Consider the following 23,105-nt stretch of genomic DNA (forward strand, 5'->3'; position numbering starts at 1 on the left):
TTTCTGTTCACAGAAATCCTCAAGAGGCTCGCAAGGCAGCCTACAATTTGCAATGTGGGGAGGATCAGGCCCCACAAGAATTTGTGCAGGAGTTAAAGCGGGCTTTTGCACAGACCACAAGAAGGGTGCGCACGGATAGCCGTGAATTTATAAACACGTTTTTCCATGCCTTGCCCAAATATATCATGACCCAGCTCGTGAGGGATTTTCACGAGAAAAGATCTTTAGACTGGGTCATTGAACAGGCTACCCGCATCTATGAGGTGCAGAAGCCCATAGAAAATAAAAGCAATGCCCAGAAAAACCCCAAAGCCAACAGCACCCCTGCTGCTGCCAAGGTGGCAGAGGTAAAGGTCACCCCCGTTTTGGATTTGGAGATGGGGGGGCCTAAAAACCTACCTGCACCTAATAATGCTAGGCCCAGAAGGTCCTCGGGCCAGTCGCAGACAGGGAGCCAGGGAGGCAGCCCCACAAATGGGGTTCCTCGCTCTCCTGACTATGTAAATCCTCGCTACAAAGGTAACAGACCCATCCTGGGTTATGTGTGGACTCCTCCAGCCCAAGGGGGGGGATCCAGCCAAGCACCTAACCCAGGGAACTTCCCTCCAAACTTCCCACAGGAGGGCAGAAATTTACCAAACCCTGGGCAGAACTTTTTCCCCAGATATCCACCCGACTTCCAACCCCAAAATCATCCATCCTTCTTTCCTCAATTCCCTGAGCCCAGACCACTGAATCCGGGAGAGGGGAGGCCAAGGGTGGAGGGGTACCAAAATCTTCCCAACCAGGGGTACTACCAGAGGAGGGACAGCTACCCTTCCCGGGATCAGCCCAGGGGAGAAAACAGGGCCCCGTATCAGCCTGAGCGGGTTTCCCAGTTAGAGCGCCAGGTTCAAAACATGGCGCGGGATATGGGTCATATACTGAGGGCACAGCAGAACCCTCAGATCAGCATGCCGGCGCAGAACGCACCCAACTCTGGACCTGGTGCTCCAGAACAATGACGGGGGCAGCACCCCGATAAATCACCGGTTCCCAGGGAGGAGGCACAAAGGGAAGGGGGGTGTAAAGCCTTGGAGGAAGCTTCCTTCCTCACTTGTAAACAGTCCCTGGAAACCCAGGAACCGGAAACAAAATCTCTTGCCCCTGAAAGTCTGCCTCCTAAGGAGCAGAGGGGGGGTAGGAGAAACAAAAGACCCAAACAGACTCAGTTTGAGGAGGAGGTACAGATCTTCCAATTTGAGGGAGAGGGATCCTCAGAGGATCCTGGGAAAAGGATCTTCTCCTTCAGAGAGGGGGGAACTCCTCCCAAAGAAAAATGGGTCCCTAGGGATGCAAATCCAGACTGGGGAGATGTGGAGACTGAGCTACCGCCGCCCACCATCTCATCCCAGAACCAACAGCAAGAAAATCCCCTGGTTCAAACCCATCCTGGCGACTGCCTCCAAAAAGGGGGGGGCGGCCCAGAAACGGAGCCAGGGGAACCCACAATGGCTCTGATCTCCAGTTGCAAATTTTTTCTTTCAGATTCCCAAGACTCTCCACAGAATTCTGCCCAAATCTCCTCGCTAGCGATGTCCAAAACCAGAAAATTAGCCCACCAGTTGTCCAAAAATGTACATTATCTGTGCCCCCTTGAGGAGAAGGAGGGAAGATATTATGCCCCGGTACAAGTACAGGGGCAGGGTACAATCTCAGCACTGGTGGACACTGGATCTCAAGCTACCCTTCTGTCCAGAAGGGCCTTTGACGAACTGAATGCAGGAAGGGGAGAGAATTACCAAATTCCTCTCACCTCTCTTCCTGGACAACTGCAGAACTTTGACGGGAAGGAAATTCCCGTCGAGGGGACGGCAGACTTGGACATTAAGATCGGGCGACATAAGTTGAAACACCCGGTCATAGTTGTGACCCCAGAGGGCACCCCTTGTTTACTAGGGAATGACCTCCTGAGAAGGTTGTCACCCCTAATAGATTGCGTAAACAAGGTCCTCTGGACTCAGACTAGCCGACCCATAAAATTAAAACAGAGTGTCAACCATGTTAGTTTAAACGGCACATGCCACATGGTTGAACAAAAATCTGACCAATTAGAATTTCACTTCCAGAACAACCAAATTCCAGACGTGACGGTAATAGCAGTAGGACAACAGACTGGTGATGGGGGGTCCTCTCTATTTCTGAAAATCAACCTTCCTTCCAGTCTAAAGTGGTATTCCACGCTGGAAGGAAACACTCTGAAATTCTATACTAATCCACAATCAGAAACCCCCACTCCTATAGTCCAGAAAGATGTGAAATCAGCTCAAAGCCTGGCTGATATTCAGCAAATTGGAGAGCAGTTGTTCATCCCTGTTCAGTTAAATGATGGGAAGGACTCTGTTCTCGCTCGAGTGTGTGTGAACAACGGTAAGAGCTTCATCAGCGAAGCCATGTTCCGCCAACTCCCAAAAGATCCAGCCATTCCCACATTCAAACTGATAGACAAAAGGGAAATGGACCTGGAAGCACCTAATTCCAAACATCTCCTGCCAAGCAGGTGTATGCTCAAAATCTCCATTGGCAACAAGAGCATAGTCCACAATTGTTGGGTCGTGCGAGACGTCACTGCCGCCTTTTACTTAGGCAGTGACATTCTCAATCGCTTTGCCATTAGTTTGGACCTAATAAACTTCAAAGCTTGGTCCCGATTAGCGGATAATCCCATGGGCTTTGATGATCCAGAAAAAGCATTTAGGTCAGCTCAATTGCTACCTTATGCAGTTGAAATTCAGGTTAAAGAGGAAGTCACCATCCCAGAAAGGACCCGACAATTCTCCCTGGAAGTGAAAGTTAAAAGGGGACAAGAGTTGAAAAACCCTGATGCTTACATACATCTAAATGCTTCTCTCCAACAGCAAGGGTTGGGGGTAAACCCGACTCCATTAGTCAACATAGAACATGACCCCATTCTAATAGAGGTGGATAACAGCGACTTAAAGAGTATTACTCTAGCCGCAGGCACCATTATTGGAATGGCGGTTGATGACCGACATTTCTCCATTGATCTTGTAAATGAACTGTTAGGACCCATCCCCAAGGACTGTTTTGACAGTGACAGTGATGACAACGCAACACCAGACAGGATTTTTACCCGGCATGGGGGGAACTTCCTGGTGTACACTTCCTGCCCCTATGGTAAGGAAGATGTGACCTGTGACTTCAGGAGGGATGAGGTGATTTTCCAGGTCCATGAGGGCTGCCTTTCCCACCTGAAGCCTCCGGTCCAAATCAGCACTCTGACCAGGGACTTCTCCACCCAGCTGGAGGAGGCCGCGGAGATAGCCAAACCAGAGGTCTTTCCAGGCTTCAGGCAGATGGTGGAAGAGAGAGTCAACCTAGCTGATGCCTGTGTGACTCTGGAACAAAAGCAAAAGTTGAAACAAGTTTTCTTGGATTTCCAAGATCTCTTTGCGGTAGACTCATATGACTGTGGTCGCACCGACATCCACACCACAACAATCCCCACGGACCCTGGCATGACTCCAGTGTTTGTGAAGCAATATCGCTTGCCTCTCGCATCAATGGAGTCCCTTACTGAAATAATTAAGAACCTTGAGTCCCGGGGAATAATCCGTCCAGTCCACAGCACCTTCAATAATCCGGTGCTGGGAATATTGAAGCCAAACGGCCAGTGGAGACTCTGCGCTGACCTCAGGGAGCTCAACAAACGGGTCCACACTTCCCGATGGCCTCTTCCCTACATTGACCAAGGGCTGGCCCAGATTCAGGGGTCACAGGTATTCACTGCAATAGACCTGACCAATGGATACTGGACCGTGCCTGTCAGTAGGGAGGACCAATACAAGCTGGCTTTTACCTTTGGGGGCCAGCAGTACACATGGACCCGGACTCCCTTCGGATACCTTAACTCCGGTAATGAGTTCAATATTTTCCTACATAAGGCCATGCCCGACCTGGGTACGAGGGGTAACCTGGCTTATGTAGATGATGTCCTCATCAAAAGCTCAACTGTTGAGGAACACATAGCGGAGATCCGTTATGTTCTGACACAGTTGAGGGCCGCCGGAGCAAAACTTTCCTTTCAGAAAGCACAGTGGTGTAAAACCCGTGTTAACTTCTTGGGGCATGAGATTACTCCTCAGGGTCTCTGTCCCCAGGAAAAGAAAGTGGAAGCACTTCAGAAACTGAAAGACCCCACAACTCTGCGGGAACTAAGGAGCCTCCTTGGACTGACTAATTACAGCAGAAAGTTCATTGAGGGCTACGCAGAGATCACCAGACCCCTGATTCATCTCCTGAAGGGGGGGGTCAAGTGGGAATGGGGTCCAGAACAAGCCGAGGCAGTAAAACAACTCAAAAGAAGCCTCTCACAAGCGCCTTGCCTAGCTTACCCTGTCAGAAACAAGGAGTTCTTCCTGGAGACGGGGTTCTCTAATACGTGCTTGACGGCAGTATTATATCAAAAGCATGACAAGGTCAATAAAGTAATCTCCTATGCGAGCAAAACTTTATCCTCTGTGGAGGAAAAATTCAACGATTGTGAGAAGGCACTCCTGGCAACGGTGTGGGCATTGAAGAATTACCGCCCGTTTATCCAGGGGGAACACATCATAGTGGAGACTCCACACCAGCCTCTGCAATATCTCCAAAGTGACAGAATCCGGGCCGGAAATGTGAGTAATTCCCGAATTACTTCCTGGATTCTGTCAATGCAAGGCTTTCCTGTGGAGGTCAGATATGGCCAAAACAAGAAGAGTCCCCTCGCGCAAGGTCTGGCTGACTTGCATGATTGTGCCAGAGAAAACTGTCTCGAGGACGAAAGTCTAAAACTAAAGGACAATATGGAGGCATACCTTAATTCCCCCCACAAAGTCTTTGAAGAAGACAAGTGTGAGGGAATGCCCACTGTGTATGTGGATGGATGCTCTTACCATGTCGACAACAACGGGGAGAAAGAACTGGTGGCCGGCGTAGGGAATGCATGGGTGAATGAGTCCCCAGAACCCTCCGCTGGATACAAAATTGGTCCCCGAAGTAGTCAGGTGGCAGAATTGATGGCTGTGCATCAGGCCATCCTCACTGCTGTCCAGCATCAACTCCACGAACTGGTCATAATCACAGATTCGGATTATGTACGGAACGGGTTCGTGGAGCACCTGGTTAATTGGAAAACCAGAGGCATATTATGTGCTAACAACAAACCCTTGAAACATGGGAAGTTGATCCAAAACATTGATGATCTGGTCACATCGAATGGGATGACCATCTACTGGAAAAAGATCAAGGGTCATTCCAAAGTAGAGGGACCAGACAAAACTGGAAATGACTTAGCTGATCAGCTGGCCAAAACCGGGGCCATCCAAGGGGATCTAATTGAGATTGAGTCCCTATTGGGGGAAATCCAGGTCACTGCTATCACTAGGTCCCAGACCAATGCTCACAACGACCTTTCAATTGCAAAATGGAGTAAGGAGACCCCTGATGCTGATTTGATCACCGCTCAGAAGGGGGATCCAATAATTGGTAAATTTTACCAGCACCTTGAGGACCCTGAGAACTTTCCCCTGACGGATGCCGATTACATTGGGAAAGAGGACCTAAGAGTGTTGATGAAATGTCCAAAAATGTTCCGGATCCAAGACGGTTTGTTGGTAAGGAAATCCAAAGCTGGCCACGATCAGTGGGTGGTTCCTACCTCATTCCGAAGCCTGATGTTAAGTCACGCCCATGATGCGGCCACCGCCGGTCATAGGGGGTTTCACACAACACTGGAAATCTTAAGAGAGGTTGCATACTGGCCACACATGGGCCAGGACCTCAACCAATATTTGAAGGGTTGTCTTGTGTGTGCACAATTTCAGCCGACATCCCTCACACACCGGGCGCCTTTACAAAAGAGGGGAATGACACTGCCATGGTCAGATTTACAAATCGACTTTGTAGGCCCTGTGATTCGCTCGGCTAGGGGGAATAAGTACATGTTGACTGTGACATGCTTGTTTACCAAGTGGGTGGAATGTCTCCCAGCCCCGAATTGCAAGGCAGAAACTGCAGCTGCCTTGATGATTAACCACATCTTTTCCCGTTTTGGTCTACCTCAAAGGATTGAGTCAGACAGAGGTAGCCACTTCACCAGTGAAGTAATGACAAAGATGTGGGAGATACTGGGGGTCAAGAGAAAGCTGCATATTGCTTATAGACCAGCTTCTTCTGGGGCAGTAGAGAGATATAACCGGACAATTGTGAGCATATTAAAGAAGTTTGTGGCAGATTCTGGGCCAAGTTGGGATATCCGATTACCTCTGGTCCTAATGGCCATCAGATCTACCCCTTCATCTGCAACCAAAATGTCACCATTTGAGTTGATGACTGGGCGCAAGATGGTGCTTCCGCAGCATTTGCTCTACAGGACCCAAGAGCAGACACTGATAAATGCCTCCACTACTCATGAGTATGTAGAGAATTTAAGGAAACACCTCCAACATGCTTTTGCTTATGCTCAGCGGAATCTAGAAAGATCGACTGATAGCATGAAGACCCATTATGACCTGAAAACTTCCAGGAAGGAATATCAGGTGGGAGACCGGGTCTATCTATACAACTTCCAAAGGAACCAGGCCAAGCAGCGCAAATTTTTGCCTACATGGAAGGGACCCTTTGAGATCGTCGATAAGATCTCCCCTGTGGCCTACAAGATCCGCATCCCCAAAGGTGGTTCGGCAGAGGGGGAAGACAAGTGGGTCCACATAAACCAGTTGAAATGTTGCCATCCCAGGCACACTCTGCAACAACTGGAGGAATCCTCTGGAATCCTAGCGGGTACTGTATCAGACTGATTCAGTTCCAATCATAAAACCTACCACATCTAGTCTCTAAAATATTGTGATTTACATGAAACTGTCTCTAGTGATGCTGTTTTTTTTTTTTTCAAAATAAGAATGTAATATTTCGTTACGATGAAATGCATATGCTGCCCCACTATCTCAACAGTGGTGGAAAAAAAAATCGTCTATGAGTAGATATTGCCGCTCTTCCTTTATCATCCTAGGAGAGATGAAACCATGAAGGATGACCAAGAAGGACGATCCGGAGACCGGGAGCAAAGACACAACGGGCCCGGGGTACCGCCCAATCTTCCCATCAGGACCGGCGAGGAGAACTGATCGATCTGACCGGATGGAGAAGAAGATGCTGAACTGTGCCATCTACAGAAGAGGAAGAAGATTATGCGGACAGACCGGTGCGTGGGTCAAAACCCTTGGGCACGCGACTCCCCATCGACCCAAACTCAAAGTGCAGTCACGTGGGGGGGCTTGTAGGGTGTCCTGACCCACGTTTAAGCTACCCTGCTACAACATTTGGTGCTGTGGGCTTAGGAAATTCAAGATGGCGGAAAACCCACATGTGCGCCGAAATCCAGGAAAGCTGCGCAGTTGTGCGCACACTAAAATGGTTGCCTCACTTGCCACCCACCAGTGCGGGAATGAAAGGCCGGGTTGCCATGAGGGAAATGGGTTGCCAAAGGAAAAACAGTAGCGCCGGTTAGCTTCAAAGCGCTTTAAAACCACCATTGGACTACCCGCACAGTAGTCTGAAACCATTGGGAATGGCAATGCTGATTGCCAAATGCAACCTAGAAGTGTGGGGAATTCATTTCTTAAATCCCAAAAATGGGTGCAGTACCAGTACTCACCACTATCCAAAAGCCGGCGTTTTAAAACCACTCTGTTTCCCTGAAGGCAAGTCAAAATGCCTATTTGAAACCTTGCAACATGTGCAAAATATTTACTGAACACCAGCAGACATTGGCAGAATGGAGTTTTGTGTGCCTACAGAATCTGGGAAATGAAGATCATAAGACAAGGTTTATAACAAGACTGGCTGAGCTGTGGATTGCAGCAGTTTAAGTTGCACTGGATTTAAAGACACTAAAATCGAAAATGTTTAAATTAAATGAGTGACCTATGTTTGGTGTCACATGCCTTTGTAACTGTTGAAATGTCATAGTTTTGCACTTAGAATCAGCATTCTAGCTGCATGTGTAAAATTACAAGTTATTTTAAAAGCAACAAAAAGTTAGCTGAAGGTCCGGCTTAAGGAACTGAATTCTGCCTGGCAACTACCCCCAGCAGCAGTGAAACTTGAGTCACCACTGTGTTCCCAGGCCAATCTGCCCTTTTGCTGCTCACACAAAGGATATGCCATCTATCTGATAATTGAATTATCTGTGCTCTGCAGAGAGTGAACAAAGCCCTCTCCACTCAGGCAAGGGTTTTTATTACAGACGTCGTAAAAAGTGGCTTCCTCCTGGAGAAGCTGGGAGGGGCACTGCCTGTGAGAAGCAAGCTGGCTTGGCAGAAACTGGAAAGACTGGTTTCTGTACCATGTGACCTGAAAAGACACACCCCTGCAGCAAGGATATGGTTTTATAAAAAGGGGGATAATTCATAGTGCGGACATGTGAAAATTTTATAAATTATACCATAATTCTTGTGATTTTTCTGCCCACAGTTTAAGACGTGGTAGGAACCGGTGGTATGTTCAGGGGGGTTTTAGCGGAAAAGTGGATATTACTCTAAATGTGTGCATGTTAAAAATCTGAAACTTCATCAGTTAATGTCCCTACCCCCTGCACACATGTATGTAAAGTTGGGTCCATGTCGGAAATTGAAAAAGCAGTTAAAAAGTCAATTATGTACACTCTTTGAATGCAAGCTCCGAGAATGAGCAGATTTGGACATAGACATGGCTAAATTCAGCCACACCATGTATATGTAATTTCAAACAACTGTGTAACTCTGAAGTATGGATTTTGATCATATATATATTTGGGTGCACAGATGATAAAGGGAGGATGTTTCAAGAGATCATAAAATGACATCAATCTGACTCACAGTTCAGTTTGCCAATCAAGCGGAGGAATGGAAGCCTGACCAATGACGAATGAGAGGGGCAAGTCTAGTGATGCAACACACACACCCATTCTCAAGAAACAGATAAAAGCAGAGAGTCAGGACACATAGAGACATTCAATTTCATCTGCCGCTGGAAGCCCTGCCGGAAAAATCCATACTTACCTCCATCAAACTCCAGAAAGCCAAACTAGAGACTTCAATCTATCCAGAGCAGAGACCAGACCAGAGAGAAAGCAGTGCTGTGCCTAGCAGAGACCAGACCAGAGAGAAAGCAGTGCAGTGCCTAGCAGAGACCAGACCAGAGAGAAAGCAGTGCTGTGCCTAGCCGAGACCAGACCAGGCGCTGTGAGCAGAATCCGGAAAGACCTGACCAGACTGAAGATCGTGACCAAGTCGCTTTCCTGTTCAAAATCTCTTGTGAGTACTTAGCAAGATAGTCCTTGCGGTTCCTTTGTAATAGCGCTCGGCGCATCCGCGAATTTTGCCGCGATTTGCAATTTCTTCACATGTAAAAACTGCTGCTGCTGATTTCCATTGGCCAGAAATTCGTTTAACCTGCTAACTATCCCTGCATCATTGCTAGTGTGAGCCTGGACTAATATTAACTAGATACCACTCATCCTGAACCTCTGAAAGGGAATTCAAAGCGTTTCCAGCATATTTCTCATCCATTGCTAGCACATATCAAAGAATTTGGGCCTGTGATTTCAAAAACTCCTATCTGTTTTCTGTTGTCTAAAGCTTGCTGGATTTAACTGAATTACCGTTGATTGCATTTCTGAGAACTGTGTGTTTTCCTTCCATTTCCTTGCCTTGCATCAAGGGGGGGGGGGGGGGATTGCCAGAGAAAAGTGATTACATTGTTGGGTTGAAATCATATTGAGTATTTTCTGTATTGCATTCAGTGAATATTGCATCCACCTGAGCCTACATAAAGCATTCTCTACCACATTATACTTTTGTTCCTATTTACCAGTGTGCTACCTTATCCATTTCATGTCAACTCATTAGTCATTGTAAAGAAGTGTGCTAGTGCCAGATTCTCCGTTGTTAATATTTATCATATCAGATTAAGTGTGAGATTCAATTATTAATTTATTATAAGGTGTGATATATATATTTTAATTTATCAAATAAACCTTTTAACTTGCAAAACAGAACGACTTCTTGGCTCAGTGGGGTCAGGGGGATTCCAAGAGAGGGGTGTTATACAAGGGTAGTCATCCAGAACGCATGAACTGGACCTAAAGATATATCAATAAGGGTTTTCATTCAGTATTCTAGACTAGGCGTTAACTGGGCTGTAGTGCTGAATTGAATCCTCTTACAGGGCAACCCAGCCACCTGACAAGCGAGGGTCAATCAACTCCGATCTATAGGGGTTATCCATAAGGGATACCACTCTGATCACCCAACCAAAAAGAGTGATTGGTTTTTCGGAGAAGGGCCCAGGTTGTGACGGAAGAGGACCACAAAATGTCCCGACACGGGCTTGGGAGGTGCGATTCTGGGAATGCTCGAATGTCCTGTATGATCCCTGCCGGGTTTTGTAATAAACGACAGTTCTAACTTGCCCTTGACTGAGCCCTCTGCTTGTTACTGGTGAAGGGTTGTTGGGCCCTGAGAGCTGAATGGATAAACTAGTAATAACCCCCAGACATCTGGCATACCAAACCTAAGCCAACAAGTCTCTTATATGAGGATTTATGTATATTGTGTCTTTCAAATTTACTTGGTCGGTATTCAAAACAGGCTTTTAATTGTCCATCTATCTGTTGGTACACCCCGGGGTCCCCAACTCCCATGGGTGAACTCACCGGTGATTGCTTGTGCTTCCAACCTGTGATACACTGTTGCAGGGGTGTTTGTGCTCTGGGAAAGCTTTCCCTGTTTGGCAGACACTCACCCGGTTCCCTTGCTGGATTGACGTTCTCCTGCTGGCAGAACTGCTGCTTTCCCAGCAGACCGCGTACCTGGCAGCCTTGCTGCCATTGCCGGTGATGCAGCGGTCCTTCGCCAGCACCCGCTGTGCTTCTTTCGGTCTTCCGCTTCTCATTTAAGTCAGGCTTGCAAGCGTTTAGTTGTAAAAGCCTGTTTCTCTTAGTACAGTCTGTTACCGCGTACTGGCGTCTGCCTCCAGTTATGCTTCCCGCTCCACCTACTCTGCATCTCTCGTCTCCACCTGTCAATGAAAGGTATTCTCCAGGTTTAAATGTCCAGCGGAGCTGATTTTCATGATGGCAACTAGTCCACACTTATGACTTGGGATTTCCTTCAATCCACATTAACTCCTTCCTCTTCGTCTCAGTACTTGAGGCTTTGTGGAAGTGGAGTCCACATGAACTTTATAACATTTAAAGCAGAGCTGTTTTGGATCTTTATTTGAAGCAAAAACATTATAAACAGGAGATGTTAAATTAGTATGATGGTGTACATGATGTATAGATGGTGTTCTGTTTGGATTGTATTTCCAGAAGAAGTTACTGAGTTTTACAATCAGAGGGATTTTTGCTGCGACAGCAAGTCTTTGGGAATTTGGGAATTAGAGGGTCTTCTTCATATGGAAGGGAAGAATACTGACTCTCTCCTGATGCAGTCACCACTTCTCGCCAACAGCCACCTCCTCCCATGTGATCCTCCCTCTCAATACCACGCCCAACAACAGGATCAGGCAGCGACTGCCGTCCCCTGGCCACATGGCAGGAGATCCTATGCTGGGGACCAGTGATGACTCCAAAGGAGTCATCGCAGTGCCAACATGCTGCTTACAGCTGTTTTCCAGTGCTTCGAGTCACTGCACTATGCGGCAATGCCGGGAACAGAGCTGTGTCTAGGCCACCAAACTAAAAAGAACAAGCATTGGTGCACCGCTCGGTGTATTCTGGGCCCCAGATTATGCACTTAATGACTCGAGACTGGACTTCGAGGCTGCCAGTACATGTTTCCAGTGAAACAGCAAGCTCCTTACATCGCCTCCAATAGCAGAGGAGGGCATTCCTGCAGTATTACAGCATGCCTGAAAGAAGTGACCTCATAAAAATGGAGGCTTGCCCTTACAGCAGCAAGGCTTTTATAGAGTAGTGCACCTCTACCAGCGAAGGGCATTGAGCGGATGTAATGAAAATAGCTAAAGATAAACAAAGGTTGCCACTCCCGTTGCAAATAAATAACCAAAACTAAAATGGAACGAACCAGTTGTGGTTTAGCGTCATACAGAAGGCATTTCCAAAGTGTATTAAATGAAGTTACGTCTCGTGAACACATTGCCTTTCAGATACCATGTGCGTGTAGACTTTTGGTCTAAAGTTTTGGTGCCCCTCCCTCCCACCATGTGCTCGAATTTCAAATTTACCACGAGGCAGATTTGTAACAAACATGGCGGCCGAAATAGCCATCAAGCAAGTATTTGTAAGAGTACTATCTCCCCAACTGGCCACTCACGGGTCAGAAAGGCAACCGCATTCCAGCCAACAAAAGCAAACGTTTTGGTCCCAATTGCACACAAAACGGCCTGATTATATTCTGGAAGACTGTACACACTTTCCAATGTCGGTGATAGGAGAGAGGGTGGAAGCATGGAAATAGAAGCACTCAGAGCACACAACTCAGCAGCATTGCGAGCGTCTAGATCCTTTGCTGAGAGCAATCCGGGAGGGCGCACTTCCACGTGGCAACGTTTTGGTTCAGAGAACAGTTCGTGCCCAATATCAAATTAAATCCCTTTTATAGTGTGGCATGCTTACCATCCAGGTTCCAAAACGGGTCGATTGATTGACGGTTTATCGAAGTTTCAGAAATAATAAAAAGGATTAATCTCACCTCTGAACCAAAAGCTTATTTTTCAAGAAATAGAAGCACATTTTCCTCGCATTCTGAGAGGCCCAAAAAAGGGAGGAGGGTTTGAAATTGACCCAGCAATCAAAAACAAAATATAACATTAAGCAGGTGTTTGCTAGGAGTGAGGGAAGACAGGTCCCTCTCCATCCCTCACCCCTCCAGGATGAAAACTTCAGAGGAAGGGACCTCAGCTTGGAAAGAGACAACGTTGGGTGACCCCGGGGTTCCATGCCACCAAGGCGTCATATTGCCGGTGATGGCTGTTCAGGCAATACACCAATGCCTTCTGGAAGCTGTAGTCTCCGTTCACTTTCAGTTGAACCAACGAGGCAAAACTCACAATATAGAACACTATTCAAAAGGAAGATGTAGGACTGGAAACATGGTAAACTCCCTCTACTCCGCAACCCATGTTCAAAATTTGAGCAAACTGGGGAGTACGGGCAATGCGACATGCTGGAGTGGAGACTATTCACTGCCTGCATTCTACACGGCTCATTCCCCAGCAGTGAGGCTTACCAGACCACAATCACCTCTCCACGGGCCAGGAAGCGCTGAAGTCATGGCCATCCGGATCACATGGCGGTCCCAGCTAGAGCCCCGGCCTTCTGATAGCCCTGTGCAAGTGAGAACGTGAAGCTGTAGTGTAGAGGAGGTCGCAGATAAAGCCTGCACTCCCATCGCCCATTTCGAAGTACCAGGAACGTTCACACCAACACCTGTCGAAATACTGATACCTAGAAAACCATGGACAGTAAGGTATCCATTGAGAAAACCCTACCAACAATTAAGACGAAATGAAGATAGCCTAAATACCTTCTCGGAAGAAACCACAAAGGCCTTAATTGAAGATGAATGGTGACGTCTCAAAGGCCCGGACAGACTTGCAGATAGAAGATACGATGACCCAAAGATGACACAAGAGACGAAATGTCATGAATAAAGATATTGTGAACCTAGAAGAAGAGACGATGTTGAAATATAAAGAAGCTTAAAATGTAAAGCAGGATGAAGCCATTCAACCAGCTAACGCCTGTACATATGCTTGAAACTGCAAGAAAGCTAAGAAAACAGTGCAGCTTGCTATGCTTAGTAGAAGATAGACCGCAGCATGTACTACCTATACATATCTACCTCAACGAAGCACATTATATAAGTGTGAGTCCACTTTACGCAAAAGCAGAATCAACTCAGGTTACTAGAGGCCAAACAGGACAGGATTCATATTCCAGCTAAAACGAGAAGAGATGGCTGAATCGAAACTCAGCAGAGGCAACGTGAGCCAGGAAGAGCCCAGGTCAGACCAATAGGCGGATCGAACAGTAGCTTCGCCGAATCGAAACTTAAGAACAGAATAGCCTATCTCAGCAAGGTCGAGATAAGGAGGCGTAGGCAGGTGGCTAGCCAAAAAAGAACTGAATGCACAAATTGAGGGAAACTCGGCAGATTCACAGTGTAAGTAGCACGTGACCATCCGAGCGAAAAGGAGCATGGATTCACACCTACGCTTGGCAGCCACCCAGACAGAGATATCATAACTTTTCCTGACAAGAAGACACAGTTTCGAGGCCAACCACAGCCAACTAATTGACACATAGCCACTAAAGTAATGATGGATTGAAGGAAGGCCGGGTAAATCTTGGGGCACCCTACACCTGGTTGACCATTCTGCATGCTGCAAAGTAAAGTGGAAATGTATGCATGGTGTTGAAGCCAACCCAATCACAATGGACCAAATAATCTAGGGTCCTATAGATAGCAGAACTAATGGGACGTCGTACTGTTAATGACGTCCACAATAGTAATGTTAGAAGGAAGGGCTTAGACGCCCACCTAATAGTGTTTATCCAATCCTTTCACTTCATTACCGTATTCAGATATAGTACCTATAGTAAAGTTAACTTTTCCTAACCAATAGAACTGCATGTTAACCTTTGAGTGTTACACGTCGATGATGACGATTTTTGAGTATAAATGTTACTGTTTGTATGAAGTTCGAGGGAGTTGAAGCGAGACGGGCTATCGCATCACTGTTGATTTCCATGTTTCCCCGTTTTTTTGTACTTGTCATTAAACAGACTCCCCTTTGCCAAACCATTGAGTGGTCCTTATTGATTGCTGTTGGAGTAATATACCTGCACCCCCATCCATCGCAAAGGTGCAGCTATCTCGTCTTAAAGTACGGTGGAGCAAACCCCGACTCTATGGGCCGGCCGGGGGTCTCCCCAGTACAGTAGGGCTCTCCTTGGTACCCCACCGCAGCAGCCACAACTTGGATTTTTCAACTATAGGAAACTAGGTGGCATGGGGTTCCACAGCCTGCAGTCTGAGTGGTCCCGGGCATATCAAAATGGCTGCCTGTTCCACAGTTCCATTACTTGGCTCAGCAAGGAGAGTTAAGGAACTAGCTATGAAGAGCAATAATTAAAGATTTGCACTACTATTCAGTAGTGCACAGTGATGTGTTAGTGTTTTAAGCTGTCCCAGCGTCATCACTAGCGCCACACACTCATGAATGCTGGAAGAAATAGGTGCATGGTCTGAAGAGGAACAAAGCAATGGGTGTGCATGGTTTCCGGTGCACTGCTTCCTCTCTACAAAGTTACTTCAAGTGCAAGTGGATAAACCCCCAATGCGAAATATGTGCGTGTGCCAGAGTGCATACATGCACTACCAACACTTGGGGAATGCTGCACATCCTCTGCTAGCATTTCACACCAGGTGTACTGTGCAATATACTGTAGAGCAAAACACCAGGTGTCCCCCATTTCCCTTCCAAGCCCAGCCCTCACCTTTCCTCTTCTTTCCACTTGCTTATATTAGTCCCTTCAATGTCCCCACATCCCCAGCGGTATTCTGAAGGCAGCGTTAAATGCCATACAGAAAACTTATATACAGCACTAAGTACTTGGCAATGCCACCTTTCCACAGAACACTATATACACCGGTTTGCAAATCTAGTCACGCATTTGTCTACCCTTGGCATGGCTCCAATTCACCCTTCTTGTGATAAATAAAAACAGGCATGTCTATATGCTGCCCAATATATAATACCAGGTGTACTAAACGATTTATCTTTTAGACTTAAAGCAACCCCTTGTTGCATTTTTGAGGGGACATGTGTAGGTGAGGAATAATGTACACACTGCCACCTATGGAGTGCAGGTTTCCAAGGAGTGGAAAAGCTTCTGACAAAGTACCTCCCTCTGCATCACAAACACCCATAAGAAGGGGCTTCTCTGTTGCACGCAAGCCTTAGTGAAAGCAGAAAAACAGCCATCCACCCTCGATAAACGAGGAGAACCGAGAACTCTTGACAGCCAATCAAAACACTCCAAAGAGAAAGGGCAATGAAATCCAAAATGTCGGCTTGACACTTTCCTCCCTAGACCATGTGACTAAAAGTTAGAAACTGAGAATGAGGGGAAATGAGCCAAAGACCAATAGACTTATGAGACCAGTGAACACAGGTGAAGGGACTCCCCCGCCAACGGGATGAAGACATGAGTAGTATGAGAAGAAATGTAGCGGAAGGGAAGAAGCTGTGGAGATCTGGAGTAGGCGAACCGAGAAGAAGCTGCAGAGACCTGGAGAAGGCCACACAGGAAGAAGATGCAGAGACCTGGAGAAGGCGACACAGGAAGAAGCTGTATAGATCTGGAGAAGGCGACACAGGAAGAAGCTGCAGAGACCTGGAGAAGGCGACACGGGAAGAAGATGCAGAGACCTGGAGAAGGCGACACAGGAAGAAGCTGCAGAGACCTGGAGAAGGCGACACAGGAAGAAGCTGCAGAGACCTGGAGAAGGGGACACAGGAAGAAGGTGTAGAGACCTGGAGAAGGCGACACAGGAAAAAGCTGCAGAGACCTGGAGTAGGCGACACAGAGAGAAGTTGCAGAGACCTGGAGAAGGCAACACAGGAAGAAGCTGCGTGCCAAAGGAAGAAGCTGTGGAGACCTGGAGAAGGCGAACCGAGAAGAAGCTGCAGAGACCTGGAGAAGGCCACACAGGAAGAAGATGCAGAGACCTGGAGAAGGCAACACAGGAAGAAGCTGTATAGATCTGGAGAAGGCGACACAGGAAGAAGCTGCAGAGACCTGAAGAAGGCGACACGGGAAGAAGATGCAGAGACCTGGAGAAGGCGACACAGGAAGAAGCTGCAGAGACCTGGAGAAGGCGACACAGGAAGAAGCTGCAGAGACCTGGAGAAGGGGACACAGGAAGAAGGTGTAGAGACCTGGAGAAGGCGACACAGGAAAAAGCTGCAGAGACCTGGAGTAGGCGACACAGAGAGAAGTTGCAGAGACCTGGAGAAGGCAACACAGGAAGAAGCTGCGTGCCAAAGGAAGAAGCTGTGGAGACCTGGAGAAGGCGGCACAGTGCAGCTGCTACTGGAGAATGCAGGAGAGCGGGTCTATGCAGAAAAGTGCTCTGACTTTGCGCTGGACAGAAGTGACACACTGTACTCGAGTCGTGAACGCAGGTTGCTTGAAGGATTCTGGCACCCAGCAGGAAGTCAACACAAAATCCAGGGGTGAGCAATGCCTGAGGAGTAAGGGACGCTGGAGACTACCATAAGAGGTCCTGCGAGAGCTGCAAAGAAGGGACAGTCTGGAGAGCAGAACAGTGTGCCGAGAGAAGCCAGGGGAGGCCCACTGGAAATCTGACATAGAATGAGAAGACATCCAAGGACCAGGCCAAGTGTAAAGAGAGAACCTGAGTTAACAAGTAAGTGAAATGGAGAGCTTGGGCATTGATTTCTGGGAATTGTAATCCAAGTACTAAAGTGTCTCAAAAAGACAGACAGAAGGCAAGCAGGGACACTGAATTCTGAGATTTGTAGTTCAAGTTCCAAAGTGTCCAAAAAGACTGAAAGACGTGGATCGCTGGTGCTGAATTGTGGAGCAGTGAGGCTACCCCCCCACAGCATCCATGCAAACTGTGAGGGATGGCAATCTCAGACACTGCACCCAACAGTCAAAGTCCCGAAGTCTATGCAGGAGATTGTGCATGAAGAGAGGAAGCACCCCGACAAAACAAAGAACAATTTCTGTTGAAAAGCAAAATCAAGTACTATACTACTATACTATATACCACAGGCTATAATGATGGCAAACCAAATCAAGAATCTGGAAAGGGAGTTGCTCGGGTTCAGACAAGCTCTCAGGGGTTGACACAGAGTTTTAACTACAGAACCATTTACTTTCCAAAACTCAGAAGCCACAGTTTTATGGGTTTCTTATTACAAAGTAGAGGGTGTCGCTTTTAGTAATCCAATCCACCCAAAAACCTAGGTTTAGGGATTTACAGGTGAACTATTTTAATCGGTCAACGCACAACCCATGAAGGACAACCTCTAGGGGATGGGTTGAAATGGGAGTGGCTATTTGAATCAGGATTTCCCCCGGTTGCGTACACTGGGGGTGCATCTGACACGTTGGTGAGTCAGCACACACAAGTTTGATTGATCTTATTATAAAGGTTGAAAGCCCTGTAATATGTGCATGTACATGCCTGTACGTTCTTAGATCAGCTTAGCCCCGATGTCGGAAACAGCATGTGATAACTTATTACGGTTGAGTTATGTGGGGTGAAATGGCCCTGTATGCTATAACTGCAGGCCGGAGTCAGTGGGCGGACATGGCCCTCAGTAAAAGGCCTGCCCTGGAGTAACGTGCAAAAGGAGGCCCTTGCCAAACAAAAAGGAGAGAATTTAGGTGTCAAAAACTGGAGGTGCCCAAAAACGTTCCTTGCCCTACCGAAGGGAAAAAACACGAGAAAACAGTTGGAAAAGGTGAAGCGAAATATTTAGAGAAATGAAAATGTAAATCACACTTGTTTTTCTAAATATTTCAAACCGTTTTATCCTGGTCTATCCCTCTTCCCCTACTGTCTTCTGATAACGGACTTACAATTGCATTCCCTTTTATTTTTTCTCATATGTTGCATGTATAAAAATCGAGTTTCCCATTGTGTGCTAGCTAGTCTGTTTTGAAGCCCTATTTGTCTCCTAAAAGCAAGCAGCACAAATTGCCCTTGTGTACTGTCCCATAGCAGTTGCCCTCAAAGTAAACTAATTTACCTGGTGTAGAAACCGAATGGTCCCATTCATTGCTGTTCCCATATGGGGTCTGGAAACCCTATTTGAAATCCACTCTTAACCTGGTGAAATCATCAAGAATCTTTTGTGTGCGCATGCACTTTCGAGTGGGTTGCATTCATTTCATGTTCTGCATTGTTGATTGTAGTGGTGAAATCAGTAAAGTACATCCTTGTGCCATACATGTTCGAGTTGTCTTAGTGTGCCGTTTGAGTAAGAATAATCTGAGGTTGGTGTTGCCACCCCCTGGTGGCTATTGTAACTTTATTAAATCTTTCATTAAAATCATAAATAAATAAAATATTCATTGACAACACACCGGCCTGGTTCCTGGTCTATAGTGGCAGGGGGTGCTGGTGGAGGTTGAGTGCGAGACAGGTTGGTGGCCTCCTTAAAAAGAATCTTATTTATAATAATAAAAAGCGTTATATTGTGCGCCACGTTCATTGTAGGGGGAAGGAGATCCCCCGACTTGCTTGTGCCGTATCATATATCGTGACAGTTAAAACATCACAGCACACACTGCCAGAGCCTGAAGATAGTGTCAAAGCACAGCGGCAGCTCATCCATAAAGGACAACATGGTGCCGACTCACCACGCATTACGGAGAAGCCAAGACAGCCCAGTGGAAACCAAGAGCGCTCCCTCAGCTGCAGTAAGCACCCGAGGACACAGTCCTGTGATAGCTTTAAGTGGACAGGGGATCTTAGTCTTCCATTGACAGTGGCACCCAAGCATGCATGCCCAATGGACCATACAGGGCCAGGGGTGATTTGCTTCCCCAGCCTTGCATGGGCCATTGGGAGTGGCAAGTTGTGGCAGTGCAGGGCTAAACTATGCATAGGTGGCACTCCTGTACCCCACTCACATTTAGAGGGCATGGGGCAGCCTGACATAGGTGCTGCGGCCACATCACACAAGTCAGGAAGCTCTCCCTTCCAGGTTCCTGTGCATGTGGTGTGCGTGTGGTGTGGTGTGTGAGTCAGAGAGCCATTATGATGGAATTTGAGGTGGTGTCTGGAACCCAGGGATGCAGGTCATGAATAAATGTGTGTGTGTATGCATGTATACAATGTATATATGCCTGCAAGAGGTTTGTGAAAGAGTATGTTTAAATGAGAATGCTGCCATTGTGCAAGTCATAGTGTATGGGTGGGTGTGTTAATCAAGCACCAGTGTGCATTTTGTATGTGTGCAAGAGTGAATGAGAGAATGCACGCTGAATGGATGCACAAGAGGAAGTGTGTGATATGGGTGCGTAAATGAATGCGTGCGTGCGTGTGTGTGTGTGTGTGTGTGTGTGTGTGTGTGTGTGTGTGTGTGTGTGTGTACAAGTCCCTGGCAGGGGTGCAAGCATCTTATTGGGGGTGGCAGGTTGGTGCAGCGGCAGCCAGCATGGACATGTTATCTTACAGAGACATGCATATGTACTGGCATTATGGGCAATGGCAGCATTTTGAGCATTCTTAAATGTGGGTGCAGGGTGCGGGGGATACTTTGATGCAGCCAGCTGGACATGTTTTGTTACTCTGGCATGGATTTTATTTTTTACCATACAGGGCAACGCCAACATGACAAGTTCTTTTGTGGCCACACTGGCTTACATTGGTGCTGCCAGAATGGGCATCTTTTATCACAGTATTTTTGCATTTTTATTAGCATTTTGGGAAAAGCCATCAGGAGGAGCATGGTTATGTGGCCATAAGGCCCTAAAGTGGTGCAGGTAGCAAACATGTTTTCTTACAGCGGTATTGCATTTTATAACTGGCATTATGGGCAAACTCAAAATGACTGTTCTTGCAAGGGCATATGGACCTACATTGCTGTAGCCGGTATGGTCATGTTTTCTTACAGTGTCATTATCGGCATTATGGGGAAAGCAAACATGAGTATGTACTTATGTGGGGATACTGTAAGGGTCGAAATTAAGATGGGATAAGCAGTAGCTAAAAGCAGCTCCAGGCTATCCAGCATTAACTAGTGACCAGGAGCTACCACGGGGGATTAAGGAGCTAATGCATAGCATTATTTATTTTGACCTTCCACCTAATATGCCAATATATCATTTTGTCCATTATTCAGGACCCATTATGCTTTAAATGCTGTAATGATGTGTCCTAATATTTCTTTATAAATCTTCCCAAATGCACATAGTTAAATTCACATAGGTGTGTTTGTTCGGCATCAGTTGGCTTGGGGAGCCAAAAGTAGCTCCTAAGGGCTGTTGGTGTCAAGCTAACCAGGCTTTATTAGGCTACAAGCAGGGGCTAAATAGCTCCCAGCTCCCCAGAATTGCAAAACCTGTACTGCCATGTATTGGTGCAGTCACCATGGACATGTATGGGCACAATCAGCATGAAAATGTTTTTTACACTGGCAGAATACGGACATATATTATGCAAAAAGGCATCATTGAAACTGGTTGGAAAATGTGTTTGTGCATGGTTGTCGACTTGGCACCAATTAGAATTTCCCATGCGTTACCCAACAAAGCTGACTGTAAATGGTGTGGCTCATTATCCAATTTGTCACAGAAGGAGTGCTGCAGATTGCTTCAATTTAAAACACTATTTGAAACATTTTATAAGGGGAAAAAACCCTCTGCAGAAACCCCTTCTTTGTTCGGTCAAGCACACTCACTATGCTTGTTCTCTCCCGCATATTCATGGGAAATGTTTGCATACCTCCAATTAAACAATTCACCAGCTACCACTGTTAAAGCATCTCCGAACCTGAAGCATTTTAATAAAAGTGATGGCTCACTTTTCAAGTGTCCTTCCATTGCACTCTATTCTGGGAGTTTGGTAACCCTTGTAATGAGTTTCAGCTGGGTTTTTCAAATGTACTACTGGTGCAACGGAAGAGGTACAACCTCTCCCATCCCACTCCATTACATTTTGTAACTTGTAGCTGGGCTACTTTCACTGAGAAACTTTGCATTAACATCTGTTTTGCAAATTAAATTCCGCCTTTCTAAGCACCCAGAATCTGCCTGTTAACAAGCCACGGTGCCTTCCAATTCAATGGGTCATAAGCGAGCCCTGGTAAGATGGACAACTCATGTGCGGAGGCAGTCTAGACATGGAGTGATAAAAAAAAGATGGATTTTTAAGATTGACTAAGTCTGGAAGTTGCACCTTACTCATGAAAGTTGGAGTCAAGATTTAAATAATAAATCAAACATATGATAAAACACATCTACAGAATGCAAAATACATGATAGATGTTAATGTTAGTGGATACCTGAGATCGTCATCGTCCAGTTCATTCGGCACTTCCTTCCCTGGTTCCCAGCTATGTCTCCGGAATGAGTCCCGCAAGCGCATTGAGGACCTTAGGCGGCAAGATCTCCTCAAAGGCACCCCGAGGAAGCTGTCCCCCTGTTCCTCTGCTTCCACCCTCCAGTCCTCGTCCTCCTGAGGATGGGAAGTCAAGCGCGGTTCCAGCGCCGAGTGACAGCGCTGCTTGGAGCCGCGCGCAACGTAGGATGCGCCATCTTCCATTTTCCGGAAAAGGTCCGAGGCAGAGCCGTTCATCCTTCACTGGCCGCCCAACACTGAAGGGAGAGAATTGACAAACATTTCAGATAACGGCAGAGGCAGGTAGCAAGCCAATCATGCATCCTTTTTAATCTGTCTTTCATTGAACGCTTAAGGACAAGGCACAAGGCAGCGGAAGGGATAAAACATAGCCCATGGACTTCCACCTTCTCAGAATTAAAAGTATCTGTGAAATTATGCAGCGTTGATTGAGCAAAAAGTAATATGCCTTTAAAAATTCACCAATTCTTACACAATTCCAAATGCAACACATGAGCAGGGTGGACATAAAGATGTTTGTCATGTAGGCAAGGGATCATTGTGAAACTGTTCTTCCTATACACAACTGGACCCTGCCCCTTCCTGGTTCCAGAAGAAACTTTTCTTCTTGTCAAGAAAAGGTGGTGGTTCACTGTTGGACGAGCCCCAGTCAGCTGCTTGGTCTGGCCTTGGCCTCAGATTAGAATTGAGAGTAAGTGAGAAACGAAGGACAAGGATTAAATGAGAAAACCTGTACGGAACCAATTCACAAAGTAACTGTATCGAGACACTGGGGATTACAAAGATTTTTGAGATCGCAAACTGTATTGTTAAGTCTTAGCCGCCATCGTTGCCAAGACATTCCTCAGCTGCTGCCCATGAAAGAGCCAAGATGGCGCAGGCGAGCGACCTTCGCTGGTGCCTTTGCGTTCAGCGACACCAGAGAGGCAG

General features: G+C 46.8%; 1 protein-coding gene across 3 annotated transcripts in view; it reads right to left on the reverse strand.

The window, feature by feature from the left end:
* Positions 1–23,105, reverse strand: part of ARHGEF2 (Rho/Rac guanine nucleotide exchange factor 2) — a 1,257,231-nt gene that overhangs the window by 841,124 nt on the left and 393,002 nt on the right. For all 3 annotated transcript variants that reach the window (XM_069652802.1, XM_069652804.1, XM_069652803.1), the window contains exon 2: positions 22,099–22,411. In XM_069652802.1, the coding sequence (XP_069508903.1) occupies positions 22,099–22,391 (293 nt within the window). In that variant the 5' untranslated portion in view covers positions 22,392–22,411. The remainder of the gene's footprint in view (positions 1–22,098; positions 22,412–23,105) is intronic.

Source organism: Ambystoma mexicanum, chromosome 1p (genome assembly GCF_040938575.1).
Source record: "Ambystoma mexicanum isolate Mex_15411 chromosome 1p, UKY_AmexF1_1, whole genome shotgun sequence".
Lineage (NCBI taxonomy): Eukaryota > Metazoa > Chordata > Amphibia > Caudata > Ambystomatidae > Ambystoma > Ambystoma mexicanum.